Raw genomic sequence first — 26256 nt, 5'->3', positions numbered from 1 at the left:
AACCTGGTTCGGACAAAACTCTGAACATTAGTAACCCATTATTTGTTATTTGCACTTTATCAGTTTATTTATTCTTATGTTTTGTAGTCAATGCCTATTATGTTCTGTGTGCTGAAGCAAAGCAAGAATTTCATTGTCCTATCAGGGACACATGACAATGAACTTGAACTTGAGTCGTACATAGTGTCATAGAGTCACACGGTCTAGATTCACAGATTCATTCATGCAGTTATAGAGACATACATACAGACAGACACACCTTGTCCATGCCGACCAAGTTGGCATTCTGGGATAGTCCCATTGGCCTGCATTCCACCCATATCTCTGTAAACCCTTCTTATGCATATTTCTGTCCAAATGTATTTTGAAAGTCATAATTGTATCCATTTCCAAAGCTTCCTCTGGCAGCTCATTCCAGTTACGGACGACTCTGTGAATGAAAAGGTTGCCCCTGAGGTCCCTCTTCTATCTCTCGGCTCTCACATTAAGCCTGTGCCCTCTAGTTTTAGAATCCTCTACCCTGGGAAAAAGACTATGAGTGTTCATTTTATCCATGCCCTTGGTGATCCTGTACACCTCAATAATGTCACCCCTCAGCCTCCTACACTTCATAGAAAAAGGTCCCCGTATATCAACCTCTCCCTAAAACACAAAGCCCAGGTGAGTCTGGTGAATCTCTTCTGCACCCTTTCTATCAATGCCATCTTCCTGTAAATAGACACAAAATGCTGGAGTAACTCAGCGGGACAGGCAGCATCACTGGATAGAAGGAATAGGAGACTCTTCTTCAGACTCGACCCGAAACGTCACCCATTCCTTCTCTCCAGAGATGCTGCCTGTCCCGCTGAGTTACTCCAGCAGTTTGAGTATACCTTTGGTTTTAACCAGCATCTGCTGTTCCTTCCTACTCCATCCTTCCTCAGCTGGGCGACCAGACTGGGCAGACTACTCCAAGTGTGATCTCACCATTGTCTTATGCTTAATGCCCTTCCCAATGAAGGCTAACGTGCCAAACCACCCTCTTCTTAACCTTCTTAACCACCCTGCCCAACTGAATCGCCACTTTCAGGGAACCATGTACTAACTACATTGTCATCCAAACCGATAACATAATTAAAAATATGGAACGAGCTGCCAGAGGAAGTAGCTGAGGCAGGTGCAATAAAATTTAAAAATCACTTGGACAGATACATGGATAAGAAAGACCTAGAGGGAATGGACCAAACGTGAGCAAGTGGGACTAGCGTAGATGGAGCATCTCGGTCAGCATGGCTGAAGGGCCCGTTGTGATGCCGTATGACTCTCTAAGAGTGGAGCAGCACTGACCTCCATGGGGTTGGTGAGGGAGTTGGCCTTCAGGAGATCCCCTTGGTCTGTCAGCACCAGCAGGGCCTCTCGGGGTAAGCAGTAGTCCAGGCCTACCACCAGCTGGCCCTGCTCCAGCAGCAAGGTGGAGTGGACGTCTCCGGTCTCCGGGGAGATGAGCCGTGCCGTGCCGTCATCACAGGAGCAGGCTGCCCGCAGCGGGAAGAGGCTGGCCAGGGAGATGTGGTCGACGTTGATGGACCTCACGGCGTGGCCGATGGACATGTGCCGGCGGTACAGACGCTCGATGCTCCAGAGGTCCAGCTGCTGTTTTGCGTAGGTGAAGACATTGTCCTCCCCCGGCACCGTGCCCAGGCAGGTGATGGTCGCGCCCACCTGGATCTCTCCCACCTGATCTACCATCTCCAGGCTCCACAGTCGCAGGCTCCCGTCCTTGGAGGCTGAGAGGAGGCAGGGGCCGTCTGGGTAAGCTGCAAGAGCCGTGACAGGGCCTGCAGGACAAACATTCAACATCTGGGTCTATTCCAGGCACGTTCAGATCACAGACATAGGGTTAAGACCAGGGGGGAAAGATTTAATAGGAAACCGAGGGGCAACTTTTACACGCAAAGTTTATAATTTAGTTTAGAGATATAACATGGAAACAGGCCCTTCGGCACACCAAGTCCACGCAGACCAGCAATCAACCGTACACTAGTTCAATGCTACACGCTTACGGAAGCCAAATAACCTACAGACCCGCACGTCTTTGGAGCGCGGGAGGAATCCCACGTGGTCCCAGGGAGAACGTGCAAACTCCACACAAGCAGTACCCAAGGTTAAGATGGAACCTGGGTCTTTGGTGCTGTGAGGCAGTGGCTCTACCCGCTGCGCCTCTATGCTCCTGTCCTGAGGTGCTTTACCAGACCCAATGTCAGGCAAAAGAACCACATCAGGGGAGGGGTTGAGCACAGTTTACACAATGCAGCAGGCTTTCTTACATTAGTAGTAATCTAGGAGGCCACTCAGCCCATCAGGACCATGCCAACTCGTAGGGTAGCAATCCCTTCAGTCTCACTTCCCATTTCAATGTACTCTCTGTCTCTCTCACACACACACACACTGATCAATTCCTCTTTGATTTTGTTTCCCCATAACCCACATAAAGGTTACGTTACAGAAACTAATGAAACTAGCAGCATGAAAAATAATGTGATGTCATGCACTTCAGTGCACACAAATCAGTCAAGCAGATCATTTTCTATATGGTCAAAAAAACAAAGTCACCTGTGGGTCAGGCAGTATCTGTGGAGGGAATGGACAGTCGATATTTTGAGTCAGGACCCTTCAGACTGATTCATAACATAATCAAGGACCATTTTTTCACCCTGGTCATTCCTTCTCCTCCACCCTCCCGTTGGACAGAAGATCAAACGCTTGAGAGCAAGTATTTCTCGATTCAGGAACAGCTTCTTCTTCTCTGTTATTGAATGATTCCCCCATAAGCTAGGGCGTAGTCCGGGTCACCCAATCTACCTCATTGTAGTCCTCACTTTTTTCTACCTGCACTTTCTTTGTAACTGTAACACTATAATGCTGTAACACTGTACTCTGCATTCTATCTTTGTTATCTTTGCACTATCAGTTGTACTTGTCTATGGTTTGATTGTACTCACAGAGAGTATAATTAGCTTCAGTGCTGTGACCGCCGTGATCAACACTGTCGAGCTGCGGGACTGTGGAGCGGCCAGCCGCGGGCGGCGGCGCTGACTTTAACATCGGGAGCCTCGGAGCACCAACCGACGCGGCCCTGTCGGCTTCGGAAAGCCACGGACTCCGGTAGGGAATCGGCCGTTCCAGCCGTCCCAGCCGCAGTGAGGACTCTCCCGACGCCGGAGCAACACCACCCGGCGAGAACGGCCAGGAACATCGGGCCTCCGTAGAGGCAACTGTGGAGGCCTCAATAGGCCTGACTATGGGAGAACTGGGGATGGGGACTGGACATTGTGCCTTCCCCCACAGTAGTAACCATTGTGGGGGGATGTTTTTTTGTGTGTAAATGATTATTTTATTCTGTGTCCAAGATGGCTGCCGGAAGGGAGAGTGGATGCTGGCGCGCTTTAGCTGCCGCTGCTCTCTCTTCATATTGTATTTTTGATTTTTGTCTTTGGATTGAATTCTGTCTTTAATTTGTGTACTGGTGATGTCTTTACTATTTATTTCATTCCGCTTACATGTTTTTACTCTATTTGCTAAATTTTGTAAGGTGTCCTTGAGACTCTTGAAAGGCGCCCATAAATAAAATGTATTATTATTATTATTAGTTTAGCTTGGTTTAGTGATAAAGCACGGAAACAGGCCAATTGGCCCACCAAGACCGCGCCGACCAACAATCACCTTGTACACTGGCACTATCCTACACACTAGGGACAATTTACAAATTTTACTGAAGCCAAATTAACCTACAAACCTGCACGTCTTTGGAGTGTGGGAGGAAACCAGGGCTCCCGGGGAAAATCCATGTGAAAAGCTGAGGAAATTCAGCGGGTGAGGCAGCATCTATGGAGCTAAGGAATAGACAAGGTTTCGGATCGAGACCCTTCTTCAGACTGATGTCGAGTTGGGGGGGAGAAGGGGAAAAAGAAAGGAAGAGGCGGATACAGTAGGCTTGTGGGAGAGCTGGGAAGGGGAGGGGAAGGAGGGAGAAAGCAAGGACTACCTGAAATTGGAGAAGTCAATGTTCATACAGCTCAAGCGAAAAATCCTGGTGCCTTGTAGATGATGGCTATACTTTGGAGAGCCAGGAAGTGAATCAGACACTCCATGACAATCAGTCCCTGACTTGCTCGTAGTCAGTATTTGTCAGACTAATCCAGGTAAGTTTCTTGTCATTGTTTACTAGGAAACAAGGCAGCCTAGATGTGTGTGGTTTCTTACTCGTGCCCAATGTGATGGTTCAGTCATTTATTTACCCCCCACCCCTCCCATCCGCCCACGGGCAGAAACTCTGGCTGCTGAGACAATCAGGTCTCCACTCACCTAGGTGCCCGACAAACATCATCTGAAGGTTCCAGTTTTGATCCCATACTTTTATATTCCCATCCCGGGAAGAAGTGGCCACACATCTCAGCGTCGCCACGATGACGATTCCAGTGATTTTCCTGATGGGAATGTTATAATGTTAGCCAACAGAAAGGTCCAGAGCCCACACAGGCACACTGCAATAAACATCAGAGCCTCAACTGAACAGCTGTAACTTTATTGTGTAGGAAGGAACAGCAGATGCTGGTTTAAACCGAAGAGACACACAAAATGCTGGAGTAACTCAGTGGGACAGGCAGCATCTCTGGAGAGAAGGAATGGGTGACGTTTCAGGTCTGAAGAAGGATCTCGATCCTAAACGTCACCCATTCCTTCTCTCCAGAGATGCTGCCTGTCCCGCTGAGTTACTCCATCTGTTTGTGTCTAGCTGTGACTGTATTCGTTGGGAGAGAAAACTAGCTTGGTGATAGGAGTAAGAGGGCGGTTGTGGGAGGGCGGTTGTGGAAGGGTGGTTTCTCAGAATGGAGGCACCGATTGGAGCGGTGGAACACAGGGCTCGCTTATGAATCGCCCGTCGCTTGTCATATATAATTAAAGATTTGGATGAGAACGTATATGGGGCGTGATCAGTTAGTTTGTAAATGATGGCCAAATTGACGGTGTAGTGGACAGCGAAGAAAGTTGCCCAAGCATCTAGATCAACTGGGAAAGTGGGCAAGGGAATGGTAGATGGAGTTTAACTCTGACAAATGTGAGATGATGCAATTTGGGAAGTTAAACCTGGACAGGAATTAATTGAGTGAATGGCAGGGTTCTGAAGACCAGAGAGGCCAAGAAGTACAAGTACATAGTCTCCTGGAAGTGGCAACACACGTAGGCAGGGTGTGAAGAAGGCACTTGTCACGCTGGCCTTCATCAGTCGAGTGTAAAAGTTGGGAATCTCATCTGGCAGGCAGGCATACAAAGCATAGGTTAGAAAATGCAATAAAGCTAGAAAAGGTGCACAAAAGATTCATAAAGAAGTTGCCTCAATTTGAGGGTTTGAGTTACGGGGAGAAACTGGATAGGTTGGAGCAGTTATCCTGAGCAAACAAGGTTGTGAGGTGTAATGATGGTCTATAAAATAATGAAAGCCATAGATATGGTAGTAGACAGAGTCTGTCTCCCATGGGAGGAATTGTTCTTTGGTTAGATCATAAGATCATAGGTGATAGGAGTAGAATTAGGCCATTCGGACCATTAAGTCTACTACGCCATTCAATCATGGCTGATCTATCTCTGCCTACCCCCATTCTCCTGCCTTCTCCCCATAACCTTTGACACCCGTACTAATCAAGAATCTATCTGTCTCTGCCTTAAATATATCCATTGACTTTGCCTCCACAGCCGTCTGTGGCAAAGAATTCCACAGATTCACCACCCCCTGACTAAAGAAATTCCTCCCCATCTCCTTCCTAAAACTCCTTCCTTGTATTCTGTGGCTATGACCTCTAGTCCTAGACTCTCCCACTTGTGGAAACATCCTCTCCACATCCACTCCATCCAAGCCTTTCACTATTCTGTACGTTTCAATGAGGACACCCCTCATTCTTCTAAACTCCAGGCCCAGTGCTGTCAAACGCTCATCATATGTTAACCTACTCATTCCTGGGATCCTTCTTGTTTGCATTTGTAGTATTGCGGACGGTTCTGGTCGCCACATTACAAGATGGATGTGGAGGCTTTGGAGAGGATGCAGAAGAGTTTTACCAGAATGCTGCCTGGATTTGAGGGTGATAGCTATAAGCAGAGGTTGGACAGACGGACTGTTTTCCCTGGAACGTCGGAGGTTGGGAGGAGACCTGATAGAAGTTTATAACATTATGAAAAGCATAGATAGGTCAGAATCTTTTACCCAAAGTGGAAATGTCAAAGACTAGAGGGCCTTAAAGGTGAGAGGGGGAAAGTTTAAAGGAGATGTGCAGGGCAAGTTTTCTTCGCAGAGAGTATTGGGTGCTGGAACGTACTGCCGGGGGTGGCGGTGGAGGCAGCTACAATAGCGGCATTTAAGAGGATTTTAGATAGATACATGTACATGTAGGGAGTGGAGAGCTATGGATCATGAGCAGGAAGGAGAGATTAATTTAACTTGGCATCAACTCGGCACAATCATTGGGCGGATAAGGACCTATTCCTGCCTTATGTTTTATGCGCTATTAAAGGAGGGTGTAGAACTAGAGGTCAATGGTCGAGGACAAGAGGGAGGACTTTTAAAGAGAATTTGAAGGGTAAATGTTTTCAACAGGGTGCTGTTGCTACCTGGAATGAGGTGGTAGAGGAGGTGTGGAGAGGTGGGAGAACCTCCAGGCACGGAGATGTGAGGTGGGGGGGGGGGGGGGGGGGGGGCGTCTGGGTGTGGAGACCACTTTAGACTTTAGAGACACAGTGAGGCCTACTGAGTCTGTGCCAACCAGCAACCACCCATACACTAATGCCCCTGTCCCACAGCGGTTCCCGGAGGTTGCAGGTGGTTGCAGGTAGTGGAAGCAGGTAGGGAGACTAACAAAAACCTCCAGGAACCGCACGGAAACCTTGGGAGGGGCGCAAAGTCTCCAGAGGTTTCCGTTCAGGTTTACTAAGTGGGACAGGGGCATTACGCTACCCTACACACTAGGGACAATTTCACCAAAGCCAATTAACCTACCCGCACATCTTTGGGATGTGGGAGGAGACCGGAGCAACCAGAGGAAACCCACACGGTCATAAGTCATGCGAACTCCACACAGACAGCACCCGTAGTCAGGATTGAACCCGGGTCTCTGGCGCTGTGAGGCAGCAACTGTATTGGTGCGCCATCTTGCCGCTCTAACGTGGGGGGTGGGGGGAGCCTCTGGGTGCAGGGATGGGGGGGGGGGGGGGGAAGAGGATACCTCCTGGGGAGAAATGTCCTGGTGCGGAGGAGAATTAGCCAGGTGTGGGTTTACCTGCCGTGCAGGTGTTTCTCGTAGGAGAGGAGAGTTCCCTTGGTCAGGTTGAAGGCAGCGACCCCGGTGCGACACACGGCATAGCAGCGCTGGTCGATGGTGGCTGCCGGCATGGAGGCAGGGCACCTCTCCAGCACCAGGTGGGTGAAAACGTCCTCCTGGGTCAGCCCGTCGGTGACAACGGTGCCGCATAAAAGGTCCCGGCAGCCGAAGAAGAAGTGCCAGCAGCAGACGTTGCCGGCACCAGCGGTGACGATCTGGTTCAGGTCCTGGTTGTAGCAGCAGCAGGTGACGCTGTGGCCGGCCTGGTTGACGGAGAGGGTCTGGAAGTCGGAGCTGAGCACCTTCAGCTGAGGGCAACGGTTCCAGCCCACATAGCGGTCGATGTGCTTGGCGTAGACCAGCCCCTCCAGCGGCTCGCGCAGGCTCAGCTCCAGGGTCTTGCGCCCATCACTTTGGTAGATGTGCACCTTCGTTTTGGACACCATGCAGACAAACTCCTTGCTGACCACGTTGAACATGATGTGCTGGATGTCCCTCTTGAATCGCACCCGCTGCACAAGCTGTAGACCGTGCTCCAGCTCCAGTGGCTTCCAGTCCGTCCGTCTGATCTGCAACAGTACAGGACAAGTGGGGTACAGACAGCCAGAGGTTGAGCTTCATTACAGTCACGGGTACCGAGACAGAGTGAGAAGCCTCGTGTTGCATGCTATCCAAACACATCAGATGATATATAAGGCCAGCAGCATAATCAAGGACGAGTGTCACTCCAGTCACTCCCTCCTCCCCACTCCCATCAGACAAGAGGTACAGACTGTGAAAAGGCGCACCTCCAGATACAGAGACAGTTTCTTCCCAGCTGTTATCAGGCAACTGAACCATCAACCAGAGAGTGGCCCTGACCTCCTATCCACCTCATTGGAGACCTTCGAACTGTCTTTAATTGGAATTCACTGGATTTTACTTTGCACTAAACACTATACCCTCTATCTCCTAACTGTATACTGTAGACAGCTTGATTGTAATCGCATATAGTCATTTGCTGACTGGATAGCATGCAACAAAAGCTATTCACTGTATGTCGGCACATATGACAATAATAAACTAAACTAAATCCAATTAAGTCACTCAAGTATAATAGGTCGAGCAACGGGGAAGATACAGAGTGCCTTTTTTTGTAACCCAGCACCCGCAGTTCTTTGTTTCTGCACTACAAAGTCTATGTCCGCAATGGGGTAGAGGTGAATCGGACAGTCCATTAGCTTAGGTAGGCTTTGCTACTGTCAAGTGCGTAAGTTCCATAGACAAAGTCCAATGTCCACAATGGGGTGGAGGTGAATCGGACATTACCCAAGCTTATGGAAAGACAGTTCAACATCCTGATAACAGGGAGGAATAAGCTGCTGCTGGTGGCGTGCACTTCCAAGGTTCTGTACCTTCAGACGGACAGGAGCAGGGAGAAGAAGGAATGACTGGATGGGACAAGCCTTTGATATTGTTGAAACAAGGAACTGCAGCTGCTGGTTTACCAAAAAAAAGACACAAAATGCTGGAGTATTTCAGCAGATCAAGTGGCACCTCTGCAGAACCTGAAGAGGTGAAGTTTTGGCTCGTGACCTTTTTACAGACTTTCAGATTATGGTGGTTGCTTTTTCGAGGCAGTGTGAAGTGTAGATGGTCAATGGTGGGAAGTCTGATCAGAGAATTATATAAGCAAGGGCGGCATGGTGGCGCAGCGGTATAGTTGCTGCCTTACAGCGCTGGAGACCCGGGTTCGATCCCAACTACGGGTGCTGTCTGTATGGAGTTGGTACTTTTTCCTGGGTGGGTTTTCTCCGAGATCTTCGGTTTCCTCCCACACTCCAAAGACGAACGGGTATGTAGGTTAATTGGCTCGGTGTAAATTGTCCCTAGTGATGTGCAGGGATCGCTGGACGGCGCGGACTCGGTGAGCCAAAGGGCCTGTTTCCGTGCTGTATGTCTAAATTAAACGAAGCATGACCGGAAAGGCTGTGAGGAACATAGAACACAACATAACATGGAACTGAGCCGGGCTGAGGGGCAGTGAGCAGAAGGGCAGGAGGCTGGTCTCATAATATAAAACACTCCAGCACAGGAACAGCCCTGTTGCCCCACAATGTCCGTGCCCAACATGATGCCAAGTAAAATGAATCTGCTCTGTCTGCTCGTGCTCCATATCCCTGTATTTCCTGCATATCCATGTGTCTATCCATAAGCCTCTCAAACGACACTATCGTATCTATCTTCACCACCAACCTTGGTAGCGTGTTCCAGGCACCCACCACCCTCTGTGTAAACAAAAAAATCCCTGCACGGGACCTGGAGCTGGGGCGGCGGCCTGGAGCGGAGACTGCGGGACCTGGAGCTGGGGCAGCGGCCTGGAGCGGGGTCGGCGGCCCGGAGCTGGGGCGGCGGCCCGGAGCGGAGACTGCGGGACCTGGAGCTGGGGCAGCGGCCTGGAGCGGGGGCGGCGGCCCGGAGCTGATGCTGTGGCGGGCCGTCTCGGAGCGGAGACGGCGTTCCGGCTTTCGGCGGCGGCGACATCACCACGGAGGTCCGCTGGACTGGAGAGCGGCACCTTCGGCCTGGATCGATCGCCTCAGCGCAGAGGGAGAACAAGGAGGGAAGAGACGGAGACTAAGACTTTGCCTCCATCACAGTAAGGATGTGTTTGGTGAACTCACTGTGGTGGATGTTTAATTTGTGTTTATTGTATGTTTTGTTATTATTGATTCTGTGTATGACTGCAGGCAACATAATTTCGTTCAGACCGAAAGGTCTGAATGACAATAAAGGATCTATCTATCTATATGATATTTCCACACAGGGAAAAAGGTTCTGCCTGTCTGCCCCTCAACCCCCAACAATCCAGGTCTGTCCGACCTCTTCTTGTACCTGGCACCCTCTAATCCAAGCAGCATTCCGGTAAACCTCTCTGTACCCTCTCAAAATCCTCCACACCCTTCCTGTAATGGGGTGCAATACGGCAAATACAGCCTAAGCTAAGTCTTATAGAAACAGTGGCCCCATAGCAGAAGCGTCCACGTCACGGGGCTGGAAACTGGAAGTATCCTGAGCTAATTCTGCTACCACCATCATCTATTGCAACAAGTGATGGCTTCCACTGATTGTCGCCGGAAGCTTGCGTCCTTTTCAGGACGGACAATAACAGCGAGGTCAACATTTGTAACAAGATGGACACGAAAAGAAGAAGAATAGAGACAGTCAGAGCCCTTTTCCCAGGATGAAAATGTCAAAGACTAGAGGGCACATCTTTACAGTTAGAGGCGGAAGGTTTAGAGGAGATCTATGAGGCCTGTTTTTTTTTAGGCTGACTGAAACGCAAAGTCAGGGGAAACAGTGGAAGTAGATTCAATAGCCATGTTTAAGAGACATTTAGACTGACATGTAAATAGGCTGGGAATGGAGTGATATGGATCATGTGTAGGCAGATGGGATTAGTTTAAATTGCCATTATGGTCGGCACACACATTGTGGGCAGAAGGGCCTGTTCCCGTGTTGCACCGTTCTGTGGAACAAACTTGGATGCAACTTTCCCTGGAGTTGCCCGGGGACATGTTGTGGCCAGCCCATGCCTCAGTTGGTCAGAAGAGTCCCACTCAAGACCACAACCATGGCTACGAGGTGCAGAGCTGAGGGAGCGCTGCACTGTCTTGAGACCGTGAGCCGATTGCCTGACCTATACCCAGAGATTGAAATAGAAACGGATATATTTACAACTTCTAAAAGATATTGGGCAGATATACGGATATATTTCCGCACAAAATTGCAGTAATTGTGGACGCAGCCAGACCATCACGCAAACCAACCTCCCTGCTATTGATTCCATTTATACCTCACGTTGCCTCTGCAAGGCCAGTAGCATAATCAAGGACAAGTCGCACCTTGGCCACTCCGTCTTCTCCACTCTCCCATCGGGCAAACGGTATAGAAGTGTGAAAACGCACACCTCCAGATTCAGAGACAGTTTCTTCCCAGTTGTTATCAGGCAACTGAATCATCCTACCACAACCAGAGAGCAGTGCTGAACTACTATCTACCTCACAGGTGACCCCCAGACTATCTTTGATCAGGCTTTACTGGCTTTACCTTGCACTAAACATTATTTCCTTATCTAGACACTGTAAATGGCTCGATGTATTGTCTTTCCACTGTCTGGTTAGCACACAACAAAAACTTTTGACTGGTCCTCGATACACATGACAATAAACTAAACTGAAATAAATAAAACTAAACTGAACTGGGATAAGAAGGGTTTAGAGGGATATGGGACAAGGGCAGGCAAATGGGACTAGTCCACTAAGCCAGATCAGCAATGCTGTATGGCTCAAAAAGACACAAAATTCTGGAGTAATCACAGTGAGATTGTTTTTTTTGTGTAAACAAGGTACACAAAGAGTTGCCACGTATAGGGTGTCAACAAAGTTATAAAGTGTTCCATTTAGTCCCCAATGGTCCCCCTTTGTTCCAATGGTTGTGGACGGCAGCCCAACACCGGGCCCCACTTTGTTCTCTCGTCTGCTACCCATGCCTTGCTCCCATCGTTCTCGGTGGCCCCTCAATGCTGGGTTCCCCTTTGTTCTCCTGGCGGTCCCCCCATGCAGGGCTCTTCTTTGTTCTCAGCGGCACATCCGACCCGCGCACATCCAACCGTAGTCCCGGCCGACCCCCCAACACCCACATGGCGCCATCCGATCCGCAGCACTCACGTGGCCCCTGCTGACCCCCAGCACTCATGCAGCCCTGTCCGAACGCCATCATCCACGTGGCCCTGTCCGACCCCCATCATCCACGTGGCCCTGTCCGACCCCCAGCACCCACGTGGTCCCGGCCGACCCCCATCATCCACGTGGTCCCGGCCGACCCCCATCATCCATGTGGCCCTGTCCGACCCCCATCATCCACGTGGCCCCGGCCGACCCCCAGCACCCATGTGGTCCCGGCCGACCCCCATCATCCATGTGGTCCCGGCCGACCCCCATCATCCATGTGGCCCTGTCCGACCCCCATCATCCACGTGGCCCCGGCCGACCCCCAGCATCCACGTAGCCCCGGCCGACCCCCATCATCCACATGACCCCCGGCCGACTCCCAGCACCCACGTGGCCCCATCCGACCCCCAGCACTGATGAGGCCCCAGCCGACCTCCAGCACAACCCGGAGGAAGCTTTGTACCTTATCTATGGACAAGTGAATAGCTGAGCCCAGAGTGGACCACAAGTGCTGGGCTTTGGCGTGTACCGCCTGGTCCTCCCCTGTGTTTGCTTCAGTCATGTGATGGGCCGGCTGGTTGGCCCGTTCGGCAGCTTCACAAGAGATGGGAGAATGGAAAAAGGCTTAAACACAGTAATAAAGTGGCCCTGATCGAAACATTAACTACGTTTTTCCCTCCGTGGATGCTGTCTGACCTGCGGAGTGTTTCCAGCATTTTTTAGTTTAGTTCAGATTTCCAACGTGCAATTTTTATTGCTTCTAAAATATAATTTGACAAGATTCCTTGACAAAACAATAATCGAATATTTCAGTGAGTCAGAAGAGGGGAAACATTTTCATTTTCAGTGGAGCTTAAGAGGGTTTAAAGATAAAGAAGGCAAGCGATCATGGATGAATAGAGGGAAGATCAAGAGATCTGGGTCAAAGAGAGAGAAGAGGAAGTGAAGCAGATGAGATAAAGCAGGTAAGGCAGAGAAAGAGACATAGACACATAAAGAGACAGAGACAGACAGAGAGAGTGAGAGAAAGAGAGAGAGAAACGGTGAGAGACACAGAGAGAGTGAGAGAAAGAGACAGTGCGAGAGAGAGAGTGAGAGAGAAACAGACAGACAGAGAGACTGACAGAGACAGACAGTGAGAGACAGGGACAGAGGGAGAGAGTGGGTGAGAGAGAGAGAGAGAGAGAGAGAGAGAGAGAGAGAGAGAGAGAGAGAGAGAGAGAGAGACAGACAGACAGACAGACTGACAAAGAGAGAGACGTGGAGAGAGCGAGACAGAGGCAAAGACACAGAGAGAGAAGACTAAGCACCCTAAGTACCAGAGGGTAGAGGGAATAGAGAAAGGGATGCGAAAGAGGAGTCGATAAAACAATAAGTACAGAGAAAGAGGCGGAGACAGGGGATAGAGTCCCAAAGCAAGTGGTTGGTCACTTAGGATAGAGATGAGAAAACTCTTCAATAAGAGAAACTTTAGAGGACCTAAAGGGGAACTGTGCAGGCTCACTCACTGAGTCGGTTGTGGACAGGAAGTGAAAAAGCCTCAGATGTGAAGTGATTCAAATGGTCTGGGGTTAATGCGGGGTGGTGCAGAGGTAAGTGATCAAACATTATCTTATTGAGTATGGGGTAGGCTTCGAGATCCAACTCCTGCTGCTATTGCTTGTGTTGTAGAGAGTGGGAGCAGGCGAGGGGGTAGAGGGAGTGGAACGGAGCACTCACCCGCCTGGCTCAGCATTTCCGGGGGTTCCATGGCTTTGCAGTCCTACGCAGCAGTCAGGATGATGATTACGGCACGGTCTCCTCACATCATCATGTCCTGTGCAAAATGGAGTCAAGATTAAAGCTTGTTCCTGTGTCTTCAACGTGGGAAACAGCTTCTCTGGCAGCTTGTTCCATATACCTACCACTGTCTGTGTGAAAAAGTTGCCCCTCAGGTTCCTTGTCAATGAACAACTAGTTGTCTACTGCAACTAGAGAACGGTCCTGATCTATTATCTACCTCATTGGAGACCCTCAGGCAGACGTTGATCGGACTTTACTGGCTTTATCTTGCACTAAACGCAATTCCCTTATCATGAATCTGTACACTGTGAATGGCTTGATTGTATTCACGTATTGTCTTTCCGTTGACTGGCGTTGGTGTGCTTTCTTGGTCGTTGCTTCAATATGGGTGGTCCATAAAGATTCAAGAGGATGCTGTGGACTCATAGAATCATACAGTGTGGAAGCAGGCTCTTTGGCCCAACTTGACTACTCTGACCAACATGCCCCATCTCCACTAGTCCCACCTGCCTGCTTTTGGCCCAATTCCCTCTAAAGCTTTCATATCCATGTCTAAATGTTTTTTAAACTTTGTGATAGTACCTGCATTAACTTCCTCATCAGTTTGTTTCATACACCCACCACCCTTAGTGTAAAAATGTTGCCCCTTAGGTTCCTATTAAATCTTTCTCCCTCACCTTAAACCAATGTCCTTGGGTTCTAGATTCCCATATTCTGGGTAAAAGACTCTGTGCATTTAGGAGTGGAGGGTTTGAGTTACAAAGAGAGGCCAAATGGGCTGGAACTGTGTTCCTTGGAGTGAAGGACGTTGGCGATTACTTTATAAAGGCATGGATAGACACAGTCTCTTTCCCAGGATAGGAGAGTCTAAAACTAGAGGGCATAGTTTATGTGCGAGGTGAAAGACATAAAAGGGACCCGAGAGGCACTGTTTTCACACAAGTGGTACTTAGAATGAACTGCCAGTGAAAGTGGGCACATTTACAATGTAAAAATGTTTAAGAAGGAACGCCAGATGCTGGAAAATCGGTAGACAAAAATGCTGGAGAAACACCAGCATTTTTGTCTACCTTTACAATGTTAAAAGATTAGTTTAGTTTATTGTCACGTGTATCGAGGTACAGTGAAAAGCTTTCTTGTTGCGTGCTAACGAGTCAGCGGAAAGACAATACATGATTACAATCGAGCCATCAACAGTGTACAGATACATGATTCAAGGAATAAGATGAATAACGTTTAGTGCACGATAAAATCCAGTAAAGTATTTGACAGGTGCATGGATAGGAGAGTTTTTGAGGGATATGGGACGCCCAGCAAATGGGACAAGCTCAGGAAGATATCTCAGTCAGATTAGGGCAAGTTAGGCTGAAGTGATGTCTAACTCCATGAATTATTGATTAAAACTTAAAACTTCACCAGATTACAGCTGATTTAATTAGTTACAAATGACTTAATTACAAACGTTTATAATCATTGTTGTGATGAGGAACTTTGGAACTTGAGAATATTCAGCCCTTCCAAGCTGCTATGCCTTGGCGCCATATAGAAGGTACAGAAGTGTGAAAACGCACACCTCCAGATTCAGGGACAGATTCTTCCCAGCTGTTATCAAGCAACTGAATCATCCAACCACAACCAGAGAGCAGTGCTGAACTACTATCTACCTCATTGGAGACCCTCGGACTATCCTTGATCGGACTTTGCACTAAACGTTATTCCCTTATCTATCTATACACTGTAAATGGCTCGATTGTAATCATGTATTGTCTTTCTGCCGACTGGTTAGCACGCAAGGCTTTTCACTGTACCTCGGTACACGTGACAGTAAACTAAACATAATCACATGTCCTAGATTTAAAACTATTGATTAATTATGTCTGAAATTGTGTTTAACCAGATTCCGTACCACGCCTGCTGTTTGGAAACGTGGGCATGTGGAAGTGACAAAATTAACCGATCTTGCTGGAGAAACGTGACTGATAGTGCCAGCACACAGCAGCAAGTTAACCCATCACCAAATTAACTTCAATCATCATCGATCAATCTCAAACCTACCTTTCCAGCAGCTTCTCACAAACGTGTAGTGGCACGGCACTTAGTCTTTAATCGGTTATTAACTAATTTAAAAACGCATTAGATGATCCCAGCCTCTCAAAACTATCCAATAGTGTTAACTAATTTCCCAGTTAACATTAAACAGTATCAGATTCTCAATAATTTATCACTAATCAAACTGCTCATCTCTTATCTTACCCTCTAACCAACCACATCTCTTGACAAAGAGTCTTCAGCAAGCTATTAATTTTTCCTTAAAACTCTCTATTTAATGTTATATTTCTAATCTCTCACGATGTAGTCTGTAATCTAAATTACCACAATTTTATATATCAATATATCAGTGTTAGTAACCAATGTCCCACTTGTTTTCCAAATAAATGTTTACTAACCAAATCTAAATCCTTAATATATTTCCTTTGATTGGTTAAAAATCTTTGACTAAAAACTGTAATCTTTCAATAGATTTCATTTAATAAGCAACAAATCCCTGATATTTCCTGATTGTTAAATAAAGTTTACTCTGTTCGGCATTGTATCAACATTGTATTAACCTGCACCTAATATTGCAATAGCTACTGATTGATGAAATAATTATAAATTTGAATACTTAACCCAGTTTGTTACTCCAATATAAATAATTAGCAGGATGACCAATATTTAAACTATCTGAGTCTCAGTATTTAACTGGCCAACTATTGCTTGCGCTCCCCAGAGTTGGTGTCAAATTGGTGCCAGGCTGCTTACTAGTAGTGCCCGATCTTTAACTAGCTGGTTGCCAAAGCTATCATCAACTTGTCCTAAATCGTTGACTAACTCTCATTAACCAGTATCTGATCTTTAACTTTGGTTGACAAAGCTATCAACAACTAGTCAGTCTCTGACGCACTAAACACTATCTGATCTTTAACTAGCTAGTTGCCAAAGTTATCAAGAGTTACAACTCTCACTAATCAGTGCCTGATCATTAACTACCTGGTTACCAAAGTTCAAATTAGGTTGTGCCCAACCTCCAACCTAACCAGTTCGCGCTCCGACTAGCCAGTGCCCAGTCAGTGACCAACTCCAGCCACTGACGGTCTCACTAACTAGTGGCCGGTCTGTGCCTAACTCTTACTAACCAGCCCCCCGCCGGCTCTGTGACCGGTAACCAGCGCCTAACCCGCCGGATGACCAGCGGCGCGCGGACGCTCCGGGCAACGGTTGCCGGGAGACGGGGCGCGCCGCCGACGACAGGCCACGCCCCCGAACACGTGACACTCCGGATCATCAAAGATCATAGAGCTCCATGATCTATGGACCACACCTCGCCCCCCGTCACGTGACTGCGTCCTGAGACAGCGACCACACCACCCCCACGTGACACGCCCCCTGACACTCCGGGCACACCCCGCCCCCGTCACGTGACTGCGTCCTGAGACAGCGACCACACCCCCCCCCTTGACACGCCCCCTGACACTCCGTGCACACCCCGCCCCCGTCACGTGACTACGTCTTGAGACAGCGATCACCCCCCCCCGTGACACGCCCCCTGACACTCCGGGCAGCACCCCGCCCCCGTCACGTGACTACGTCCTGAGACACGCCCCCTGACACTCTGGGCACACCCCGCCCCCGTCACATGACCGCGTCCTGGGACATCGACCATAAACCTTGTGACCAAAGATCTTAGAGCAGAGCTCTAAGGTCTTTGCTTGTGACCGCGCAGTCTTAGAGCACGCCCCCCGACATGTGACCACGACCAGTCTCCTCGCCCTCGACACGTGACCACATCCCCCTGGGACACAGGCACCGCCAGGAGGGAAGACGCTGCATCCAATGGATTAATCTCTCCAAGAGCTCCAGGGGGGAGGCACATGCCCCTCACTCACTCCCTGAGTGCGTGGAAACACAAGAACTGCGGATGCTGCAATCCTGAGCCAAAACACAAAATGCTGGAGGAACTCAGCAGGTCAGACAGCATCTGTGGAGGGTATGGTATGGTATGGCACTTTGTTTGCCCATCCCGAATCCATGCCAACCACCTGTTCGCATTAGTTTGATGTTATTCCCACTTTTGCTTTCACTCCATGCACACGAGGGGCAATTTACAGAGGGCCAATTAGCCTCCAATCAATGTCTTTGGGGTGTGGGGGGAAACCGGAGCACCTGCAAGCAACCCGCACGGTCACAGGGAGAGCGTGCAAGCTCCACACAAACAGCACCCACGATCAGGATCGAACTGGGGTCTCTGGTGCTTAGAGGCAGCTCTACCAGTTGCGCTGCTGTGTGTGACATCCAGGCCTCGCTTTAATATGAATAATAATCCTAATAATGAGAATAATAATCCTAAACTTAACTCTAACCTTAAACCTAACCGAGGCTGACCCAGAGGTCCTCCACAACGTTGGTTCTTTGCTGCATTCAGTTCCATCTTGTGGGAGAGCTGTTTTGTGGGAGGGGGCATCTTAACCACGCTCTCAGGTAGACACATTCCTTCTCTCCAGAGGTGCTGCCTGTCCTGCTGAGTTACTCCAGCATTTTGTGTATCTTTGGTTTAAACCAGCATCTGCGGTTCCTTCCTACACTTAACCACACTCTCAGCCCAGTTGTAACTGGAGTAGAGTTTGCACGGCTCCCAGCCAGTCTTTAACTCATGACCTGCACTAAAATCACGCCTGCTCATATTTCAATTGTTATTTATAGGAGACAGAAGTTACTGCGAATGCTGGAATCTCATGTACTCCAAAGAGCTAGAGTAACTCATCAGGTCAGGCAACATCAGTGTACGATATGGATAGGCGACAACCCTGCCACCCTCGACTACAAGGTTAATTCCCGGGATGGCGGGACTGTCATATGCTGAGAGAATGGACCAGCTGGGCTTGTATACTCTGGAGTTTAGAAGGATGAGAGGATATCTTATTGAAACATATAGGATTATTAAGGGGTTGGACACACTAGAGGCAGGTAACATGTTCCCGATGTTGGGGGAGTCCAGAACCAGGAGCCAGTTTAAGAATAAGGGGTAAGCCATTCAGAACGGAGACAAGGAAACACTTTTTCTCACAGAGAGCTGTTTAAGAAGGAACTGCAGATGCTGGAAAATCGAAGGTAGACAAAAATGCTGAAGAAACTCAGCGGGTGCAGCAGCATCTATGGGACAAAAATGTTGTCTACTTTTCTCACAGAGTTGTGAGTCTGTAGAATTCTCTGCCTCAGAGGGCGGTGGAGGTCGGTTCTCTGGATACTTTCAAGGGACAGCTAGATAGGGCTCTTAAAGATAGCGGAGTCAGGGGATATGGGGAGAAGGCAGGAACGGGGTACTGATTGGGGATGATAAGCCATGATCACATTGAATGTCGGTGCTGGCTCGATGGGCCGAATGGCCTACTCTTGCACCTGTTGTCTAATCAATGATGGGTCCCGACCCAAAATATCACCTATCCTAGTTCCCCTGAGATGCTACCTGACCGGTTGAGTTACCCGAGCACTTTGTGTTCTATGCTATTTATAGCAGTTTGTTTTGCAACTCGTTCATCCACGGCTCCAACATTACCAGACGAGTACATTTCAGAAACATTCATTGGTTGGTTCCAGCACTTCACATGAGCCCGCTTGGCAGCTCTCCCACAGCTGGTTCAAGTTTCACTGCAGAGATTAACATTCCAATCCTCAAGTATTGCATTGTTGTAAGTGCAGTAATTCCTGTGCTCTGAAACAGGGGGGACATTGCACTGTCTGGAAGAGGAGAGAAACAATTCCATCAGGCATTTTGATCATGGCAATAAGCGAGTTCGGTATTCTGACTGCGCATGCCCAGGTCATAGGTCACTCGCTATAAATATACTCGGTAGCTGTGCTGCTACGTTGTGTGCAGGCTTGCGTTTCTTCCGTGATCGGGGTCGGGTCACCAGCGCTGTTGAGTTGCTGCTGGGCCGTCCCCTCCCGTCTAACTCCCTCTTAAATATAGCCAATGAGTTGGCCTCAACTACCTTCTGTGGCAGAGAATTCCACAGATCACAAACCAGCCTCCCTTCTATTGACTCCATTTTACCTCACGTTGCCTCGGCAAGGCCAGCAGCATAATCAAGGATGAGTCGCACCCTGTCCACTCCCTCTTCTCCCCTCTGGCAAAAGGTACAGAAGTGTGAAAACGCACACCTCCAGATTCTTCCCAGCTGTTATCAGGCAACTGAACCATCCTACCACAACCAGAGAGCAGTCCGGAACTACTATCCACCTCATTGGCGTTCCTCAGACTATCCTTGATTGGACTTTGCTGGCTTTACCTTGCACTAAACGTTATTCTCTTATCATGTGTCTACACACTGTAAATGGCTCGATTGTAATCATGAATTGTCTTTCCGCTAACTGGATAGCACGCAACAAAAGCTTTTCACTGTACCTCGCTACACGTGACAATAAAGTAAACTGAGGTTGGACAAATATGGAATGTTTTCTCTAAGCCTCAAAGGATGCAGGAGATCTGATAGCACATTAAAATCATGAGGGGACTAATTCCTCTCACAGGATGAAAATGTCAATATGAGGGACGCATAGCTTTAAAGTGAGGGAGAAAGCTTAAATGGGGTGTGCAGGGCAAGATTTTTTTTTAAACAGAGTTTTAAAACACACTGCCAGGGTGGTGGTGGAGGGAGACACAGTCAGCCTTTATTTTAGATAAACACATGGATATGGAGGGTGGATAACAGAGACAATGATTTGCTTATCTTGACATCCTGTTCAGCACATACATTGTGAACTGAAGGGTCTGTCCCTGGGCTGTTCTGTGTTAAATGGGATTAATGTTGATCGGTAAAGTATACAGCAGAGACATGGGGGGCTGAAGGTCCCATTTCTATGCTGTACCCCTGATGAGTGCAGCATCTGGCACCCAGCCTCTCACCACAGCTGCAATGCACGACCAGTGTTCTTTAGCTGCCCACACCATATACCAATCAACACCATGTCTAAAACTGAAAGCAACATAATCAAACACATCCCATTCCCAGCCATTCCTTCTCCTTGATCCCGTCAGGCAGAAGGTACTAAAGCTTGAAAGTGCGCACCAGACTCAGGAACAACTTCTCCCGCTCAGTTATCAGGCTTTTGAACGGTCCTTCCATAAGCTAGGGCAGTCTGATTCACCTCTACCCCCTTTGCAGACATTGGACTTTGTCAATGGAACTGATTTTCACTCTACCTTGCTCCAGATGCCAATAATAAACCTAAAACGAAGGGCATGGAGTTGTACAGTTTAAAAATACACAGGGGACTTGTATTTTAAAGATTTAATCCAACAATAACAAAAAAAACAATCATCCTTCTTTAGGTAAGCAAACCAAGTTTTATTGGCATGGCGAGAGGTTGCTGCAAAGACCAGACATAGCCCTTACTTAATCAGTCAGTCATGGTGGACAGACGAGGACTGAGTGTCACAGGTCCCAGGACATCCAGCAGGTCAACTCAGTTTACAGAACCAGTGGTCATCCCTTGTGAGTGAAGCTGCAGCAAGACGATGGCTGCTCGAGCTGCTGCAGAGTGGTGGCTGTTAGCTGACTGGGACTTGTGGCCTAGTTTAGCTATCTCAGCTGTCTTATTCTACAAGATATCAGATAGAAGTACAACAGCAGAGGGAAAAAAAAGGACAAATCCTCCTGTCAGGGACATTGATGTAGTAAGAGTTGTGAGCCCATCACTGATCAAAATGGTTAAAGAATGAATATAATTTGTTTTAAATAAATAGTTTAGAAATAGCATAGAAACAGCGTAGGCCCACCGACCATCCACCCTGGTCACACTAGTTCTATGTTATCTCACATTCTTATCCATCCCTGATACACCAGGGGCAATTTACAGAGGCCAATTACCCTCCAAATGGGACTCGCTTAGATGGGACATCTTAGTCAGCACAGAAGGCAGTTGAGGCCAGTTCATTGGCTATATTTAAGAGGGAGTTAGATGTGGCCCTTGTGGCTAAAGGGATCAGGGGGTATGGAGAGAAGGCAGGTACAGGATACTGAGTTGGATGATCAGCCATGATCATATTGAATGGCTGTCGGTGCAGGCTCGAAGGGCCGACTCCTGCACCTGTTTTCTGTTTCTATGTCAGTAGGGCCAAATGGCTCGTTTCCATGCCGTGCAGCTCTGACTAATCGTTAGGAGTAGTTGACAACTCTTGTTACCGCTGAATCATGCAAATGTCAGCATGGTTTAATGGACACTAGCCCACAATGGTACAGAAATTAGAAGACTACAAAATGCAGGAGGAACTTGGTGGGTCGGGCAGCATCTGTGTAGGGAAAGGACAGATGACACTCAAGGTCAGGACCATCCTTCACTACGCTCTGCGAGTATGCTTTGGGCTGAAATTGTCCCCAAAAGCAACTTAGACAAACTGCGGCTTCATTGCATCCAATAACTCGTTTACCCAATGCAATCCTGTGAAAGACATCCCAATATACAAATAAAAAATCAAAACAAAAAAAGCACAGTAAGCAGATATAATTTGGGTTTACAACAGTTGGCTTGTATCAGTCAGAGGAGATCTGCGCAATACATAAGAGACAGCTCCCTCTTATTAATAGAGTAACAAGGAACTGCAGATGCTGGTTTACAAAAAGACTCTAGATGCTGGAGTAACTCAGCAGATCAGGCACCGTCTCCAGAGAATGATGCAGTGGCGCAGTGGTAGAGATGCTGCCTCACTGCGCCAGAGCCCCGGGTTCGATCCTAACTGCAGGTGTTGTCTGTGCAGAGTTTGTAACCCCCCCCCCCCCCCTGCTGTAACCAAATTCTCTCCGGGTGCTCTGGTTTCCTCCCACACTCCAAAGATGTACTAGTTCGCAGGTTCATTGGCTTCAGTAAAATTGTAAATTATCCCTAGCATGCAGGATAGCGTTAGTTTAAGGCGGGGGGGGGGGGTGAGAAGAGGAAGAAACTGGGCGTGTATTCAAGTGGGCTGTTTCTGCACTGCCTCTCGAAAGTCTAAAACATGGTTAGGTGACATTTCTAAAGGGTCTGATGAATGTCATCTAACCATGCTTTCCAGAGATGGTGTCTGACCCACCGAGTTACTTCAGCACTTTGTGTCCCGATTACTAATGTGGCTCTTCACCACAACACATACATACACTCACAAAAACAAGCCTGAATCACCAAGATCACCAAACTTCAGGCATGAGCTTCTGGTCTTAATTCCAATTGAAAGGTGCAATTGGGGGAAAACATGATGCTGGTGATATATATATTTTTTTAAACAGATGTTAAGACCAACTTTGCTCAAAGAATCTGCCTGTGGTTTCAACTACTCTAGTAAGAAAACACAAAATCCCAATAAATATGAACAGGGCATACAAAACAAAAAGTGCATTTTGTTTATCCAAATGGCTGCAAAAAGCTGTTGGGAACAGATTCAACTAATGTTTCACTGTGTCTGGCCGCAGACGTCCCAAATTTCAGCAAAGCTTCTGCAAGTAAAGGTTTAATTGCTCCATTGTCAGTACATAGGACAATTAAACACTCTTGACATCAGCAGGGTGTATAGACTGCACCAAAAGCAAGCAGTGGCTGAGATCAGCATGTTAAGATACTCTGTCGGATTCAGTCTAGGGATTAGATTCTCAGTCAGAGGGAACACAATAAATACAAGCATCAAATGAAGAGGGGAGGGGGGGATGATATAAAACAGGGATTATACCACAACCTGTGCGAGTGGTATACATGTATTACGCCTGGTTGCCACCACTTGTTTCACCTACTTGCCCGTCAGCTGAATGATTTGACCACCATTCAGATGTGGCATCTTATTTCAGTTGGGAGTGGGTGAGGGAGATTCTTTTAAGAGGGGGAAGTTCCTAAATGTATTTTAAAGGTAATCTTTGCCAGATAGACAGGGCAGCACAGTGGCAGAGCAAGCAGAGCCACTCCCTCACAGCACCAGTAGATCCTGACCTTTGGCACTGTGTGTGTGGAGTTTGCACATTCTCCCCGTGACCGCGTGGGTTTCCTCCGGGCGCTCTGGTTTCCTCCCGCGTCCCAAAGACGTGCGGGTTTGCAGTCGAATTGGCCTCTGAACTTTCCCTGGTGTAGGGAGTGGATGAGAAAGTGGGATAACAGACCAAGTGTGAATGGGTAATCGATGGTGAATGGACTTTGTGGGCTGAAGGACTGGTTTCCATGCTGTATCTCAAAACTAAACCAAGATGGTGTTGAACTGTAATGGTCAAAGTGCAGGCACGTGAAGTCACGTCTCTTCAGCTCCCGGCATCTATATCCTGAGTGTCAGGCAACTTTGGTTTGGGCACGCTGACAAAACATTTCACATGTGTACGTTGAGTCACACTTTGTCCTGCAATGGTACTCGGCTTGGCCTTCAGGCAGAGTGGACTATGCCACATTGCATCCATGAGCACAGGCCACAGATACATGGAAAGAATGGTGGAGATCTGGAATAAAGGTATCCAAGGGGTGATGCAACACAGAAGGGGTGGTGGAGGCAGCATAGAAAGAGCTCAGGGAAACAATGCCAAGGTCGAGCCTGCAGCCTTTGCCAACACCAGCGGGAGTCTCCCTGATACTGGGGAATGGAGACCTGAAACAATGGCAGGAGTAGGACATCACACATTGTGCGAACAATCAGAAGCATCTGCCAGTAGTTGAGGCAGGTGCAATAACAGCATTAAAAAAACATTTGGACAGGTACATGGATAGGAAAAGTTTAGAGGGATATGGAGTGAATGCAAGCAAATGGGACGAGCATGGATGGGGCACCCTGGTCAGCATAGATGAGTTGGGCAAAAGAGCCTGATTCTGTGCTGCATGACCAACTGGGAAATTGTATAATTCACCATGGAAACGTTCTCTCAGCTCATTTCAGGCCAAAATTCAACGCAGAACCCTCAACTTCAATTCTAATCAAAACCAAAACATGTTTCTTTAATAGTTGGTGCAAAGAACAAAAATATATTTTAGTAGCATACTCATTAAAAGGATTTATTGTACAACAATTTGTATTTTTGTAAACCAAAAAATTGTAGAAAGGACTGAACAGGACGAGACAGCAAGGCTCTGCTCATGTTAGAGCTCTAGTCCAGAAGTGTAACCCAGCCAGAGTAAAACCAGGTGGCCGTCTAGTCTGATGACCTGGAAGAACCAGCTGAAAGGTGAACCGCCCTGTCGGATGAAGGAGGCAGAGAGATTAGCAGAAAGCACAACCACTTCAGAAGCAGAACGGCGTAATGATAAATCTGTTGTTTGGAAGTGAGATCTGCTCCAGACTGTTAGCACCAGCCACTTTCCCCACCAGCAGTGCAAGTTGCCACTCAGTAAGCTCTGCTGAGGCCCCAGGAAGTCAGTGGCGTGCCGACTCAGTGAGCGGTGTCTCAATGGGATGGATCCTGGACAATGTTTGTGGCCTGCCAGGGACTAGTCGTACCCTGATCCATGGAACACCAGGGAGCGCACACTTGATGCTTGCACGAGAAACGCCGTTGACCTTGCTTGCTCACTGTGTTTCACACTGAGCTTGTTGACACCAGATGAAGGCCAGCAATGGAGACCACACTCGGAGATCCATCCGCCCCTGCAGTGCTGGAATAAGCCACTCCAGAACAAAACAAGGCCCGCAAAGCTTCAGGTACAATTCCTCTTGGAAGCCACAGGTTAGAGGTTTTAACGCCTGAGATTTAAGTGCTGGTCTCACATTCAGCTCCATAGAAGCAGTCAGTCTGAAGGTTGAAGGAAGCAGATGGTGTTGCAGGGAAGGTGATCGGTGTGGCGCTTAGACACACACCGTTTGGTACCTAAGGGGAGAGGGAATGTCAATGCATAGTTCTCAGAACCCTGCCTACCAAACTTGTGCCTTCTCTTACCCCAGCACTTGTAGACAGTTCCTGCTCATCGCCCAACTAGCGTCTCCACCTCCTTCCTCTCCCCCTCACATGCCTCTATTTCCATTATCTGATCAGAGTGGATAGGATGCAAAACAAAGCTTTTCACTGTACCTTGATAAAGCTAAACCTTTAATCTGCCTGCACCGATCACCCACCTGCCTCCATCTCACAATTCCACCCCTTCCATCTCCCCAGGTTTTATCTGTCCATTGCCCTTCACCTCTCCAGTCTACCAATCACCCACTGGCCCATCTCACCACCCGACTCTCCTCTTTATACTTGCTATCTTTCCTCTAGTCTTAGTCCTGATGCAGGATTTCAACCAGTGACCCCGATAGATGCTGCTTGACCCGTCGAGTTCCTCCAGCAGATTGTTTGTCCCACTCGAGTCCAACATCCAGTACATGACGCAAACCAGCCTCCTCCACGACCACCAAAGCACCACCCCCCATCACACTTCACTCTGCTGTGGGAAAGCAG

At 48.3% G+C, this 26256-nt stretch overlaps 2 protein-coding genes across 4 annotated transcripts in view; both read right to left on the bottom strand.

Moving 5' to 3' along the window:
* Positions 1-17121, bottom strand: part of wdr97 (WD repeat domain 97) — a 66486-nt gene extending 49365 nt beyond the window's left edge. For both annotated transcript variants that reach the window (XM_033045068.1, XM_033045078.1), the window contains exons 1-6: positions 15902-17121; positions 13784-13880; positions 12528-12658; positions 7311-7921; positions 4345-4466; positions 1327-1817 (exon numbers count right to left, since the gene is read on the bottom strand). In XM_033045068.1, the coding sequence (XP_032900959.1) occupies positions 1327-1817; positions 4345-4466; positions 7311-7921; positions 12528-12658; positions 13784-13814 (1386 nt within the window). In that variant the 5' untranslated portion in view covers positions 13815-13880; positions 15902-17121. The remainder of the gene's footprint in view (positions 1-1326; positions 1818-4344; positions 4467-7310; positions 7922-12527; positions 12659-13783; positions 13881-15901) is intronic.
* A 4089-nt stretch (positions 17122-21210) lies between these two features.
* The window catches only part of maf1 (MAF1 homolog, negative regulator of RNA polymerase III), a 43725-nt gene continuing 38679 nt past the window's right edge, over positions 21211-26256 (bottom strand). Inside the window, exon 8 of one of the 2 annotated variants that reach the window (XM_033045052.1) lies at positions 21211-25686. In XM_033045052.1, coding sequence (XP_032900943.1) covers positions 25665-25686 — 22 coding nt within the window. In that variant the 3' untranslated portion in view covers positions 21211-25664. The remainder of the gene's footprint in view (positions 25687-26256) is intronic. The other variant, XM_033045057.1, reaches the window with a different exon arrangement.

The sequence above is a fragment of the Amblyraja radiata genome, chromosome 2, assembly GCF_010909765.2.
Source record: "Amblyraja radiata isolate CabotCenter1 chromosome 2, sAmbRad1.1.pri, whole genome shotgun sequence".
In the NCBI taxonomy this organism is placed as follows: Eukaryota; Metazoa; Chordata; class Chondrichthyes; order Rajiformes; family Rajidae; genus Amblyraja; species Amblyraja radiata.
This window is presented reverse-complemented; position numbering and strand designations above follow the sequence as displayed.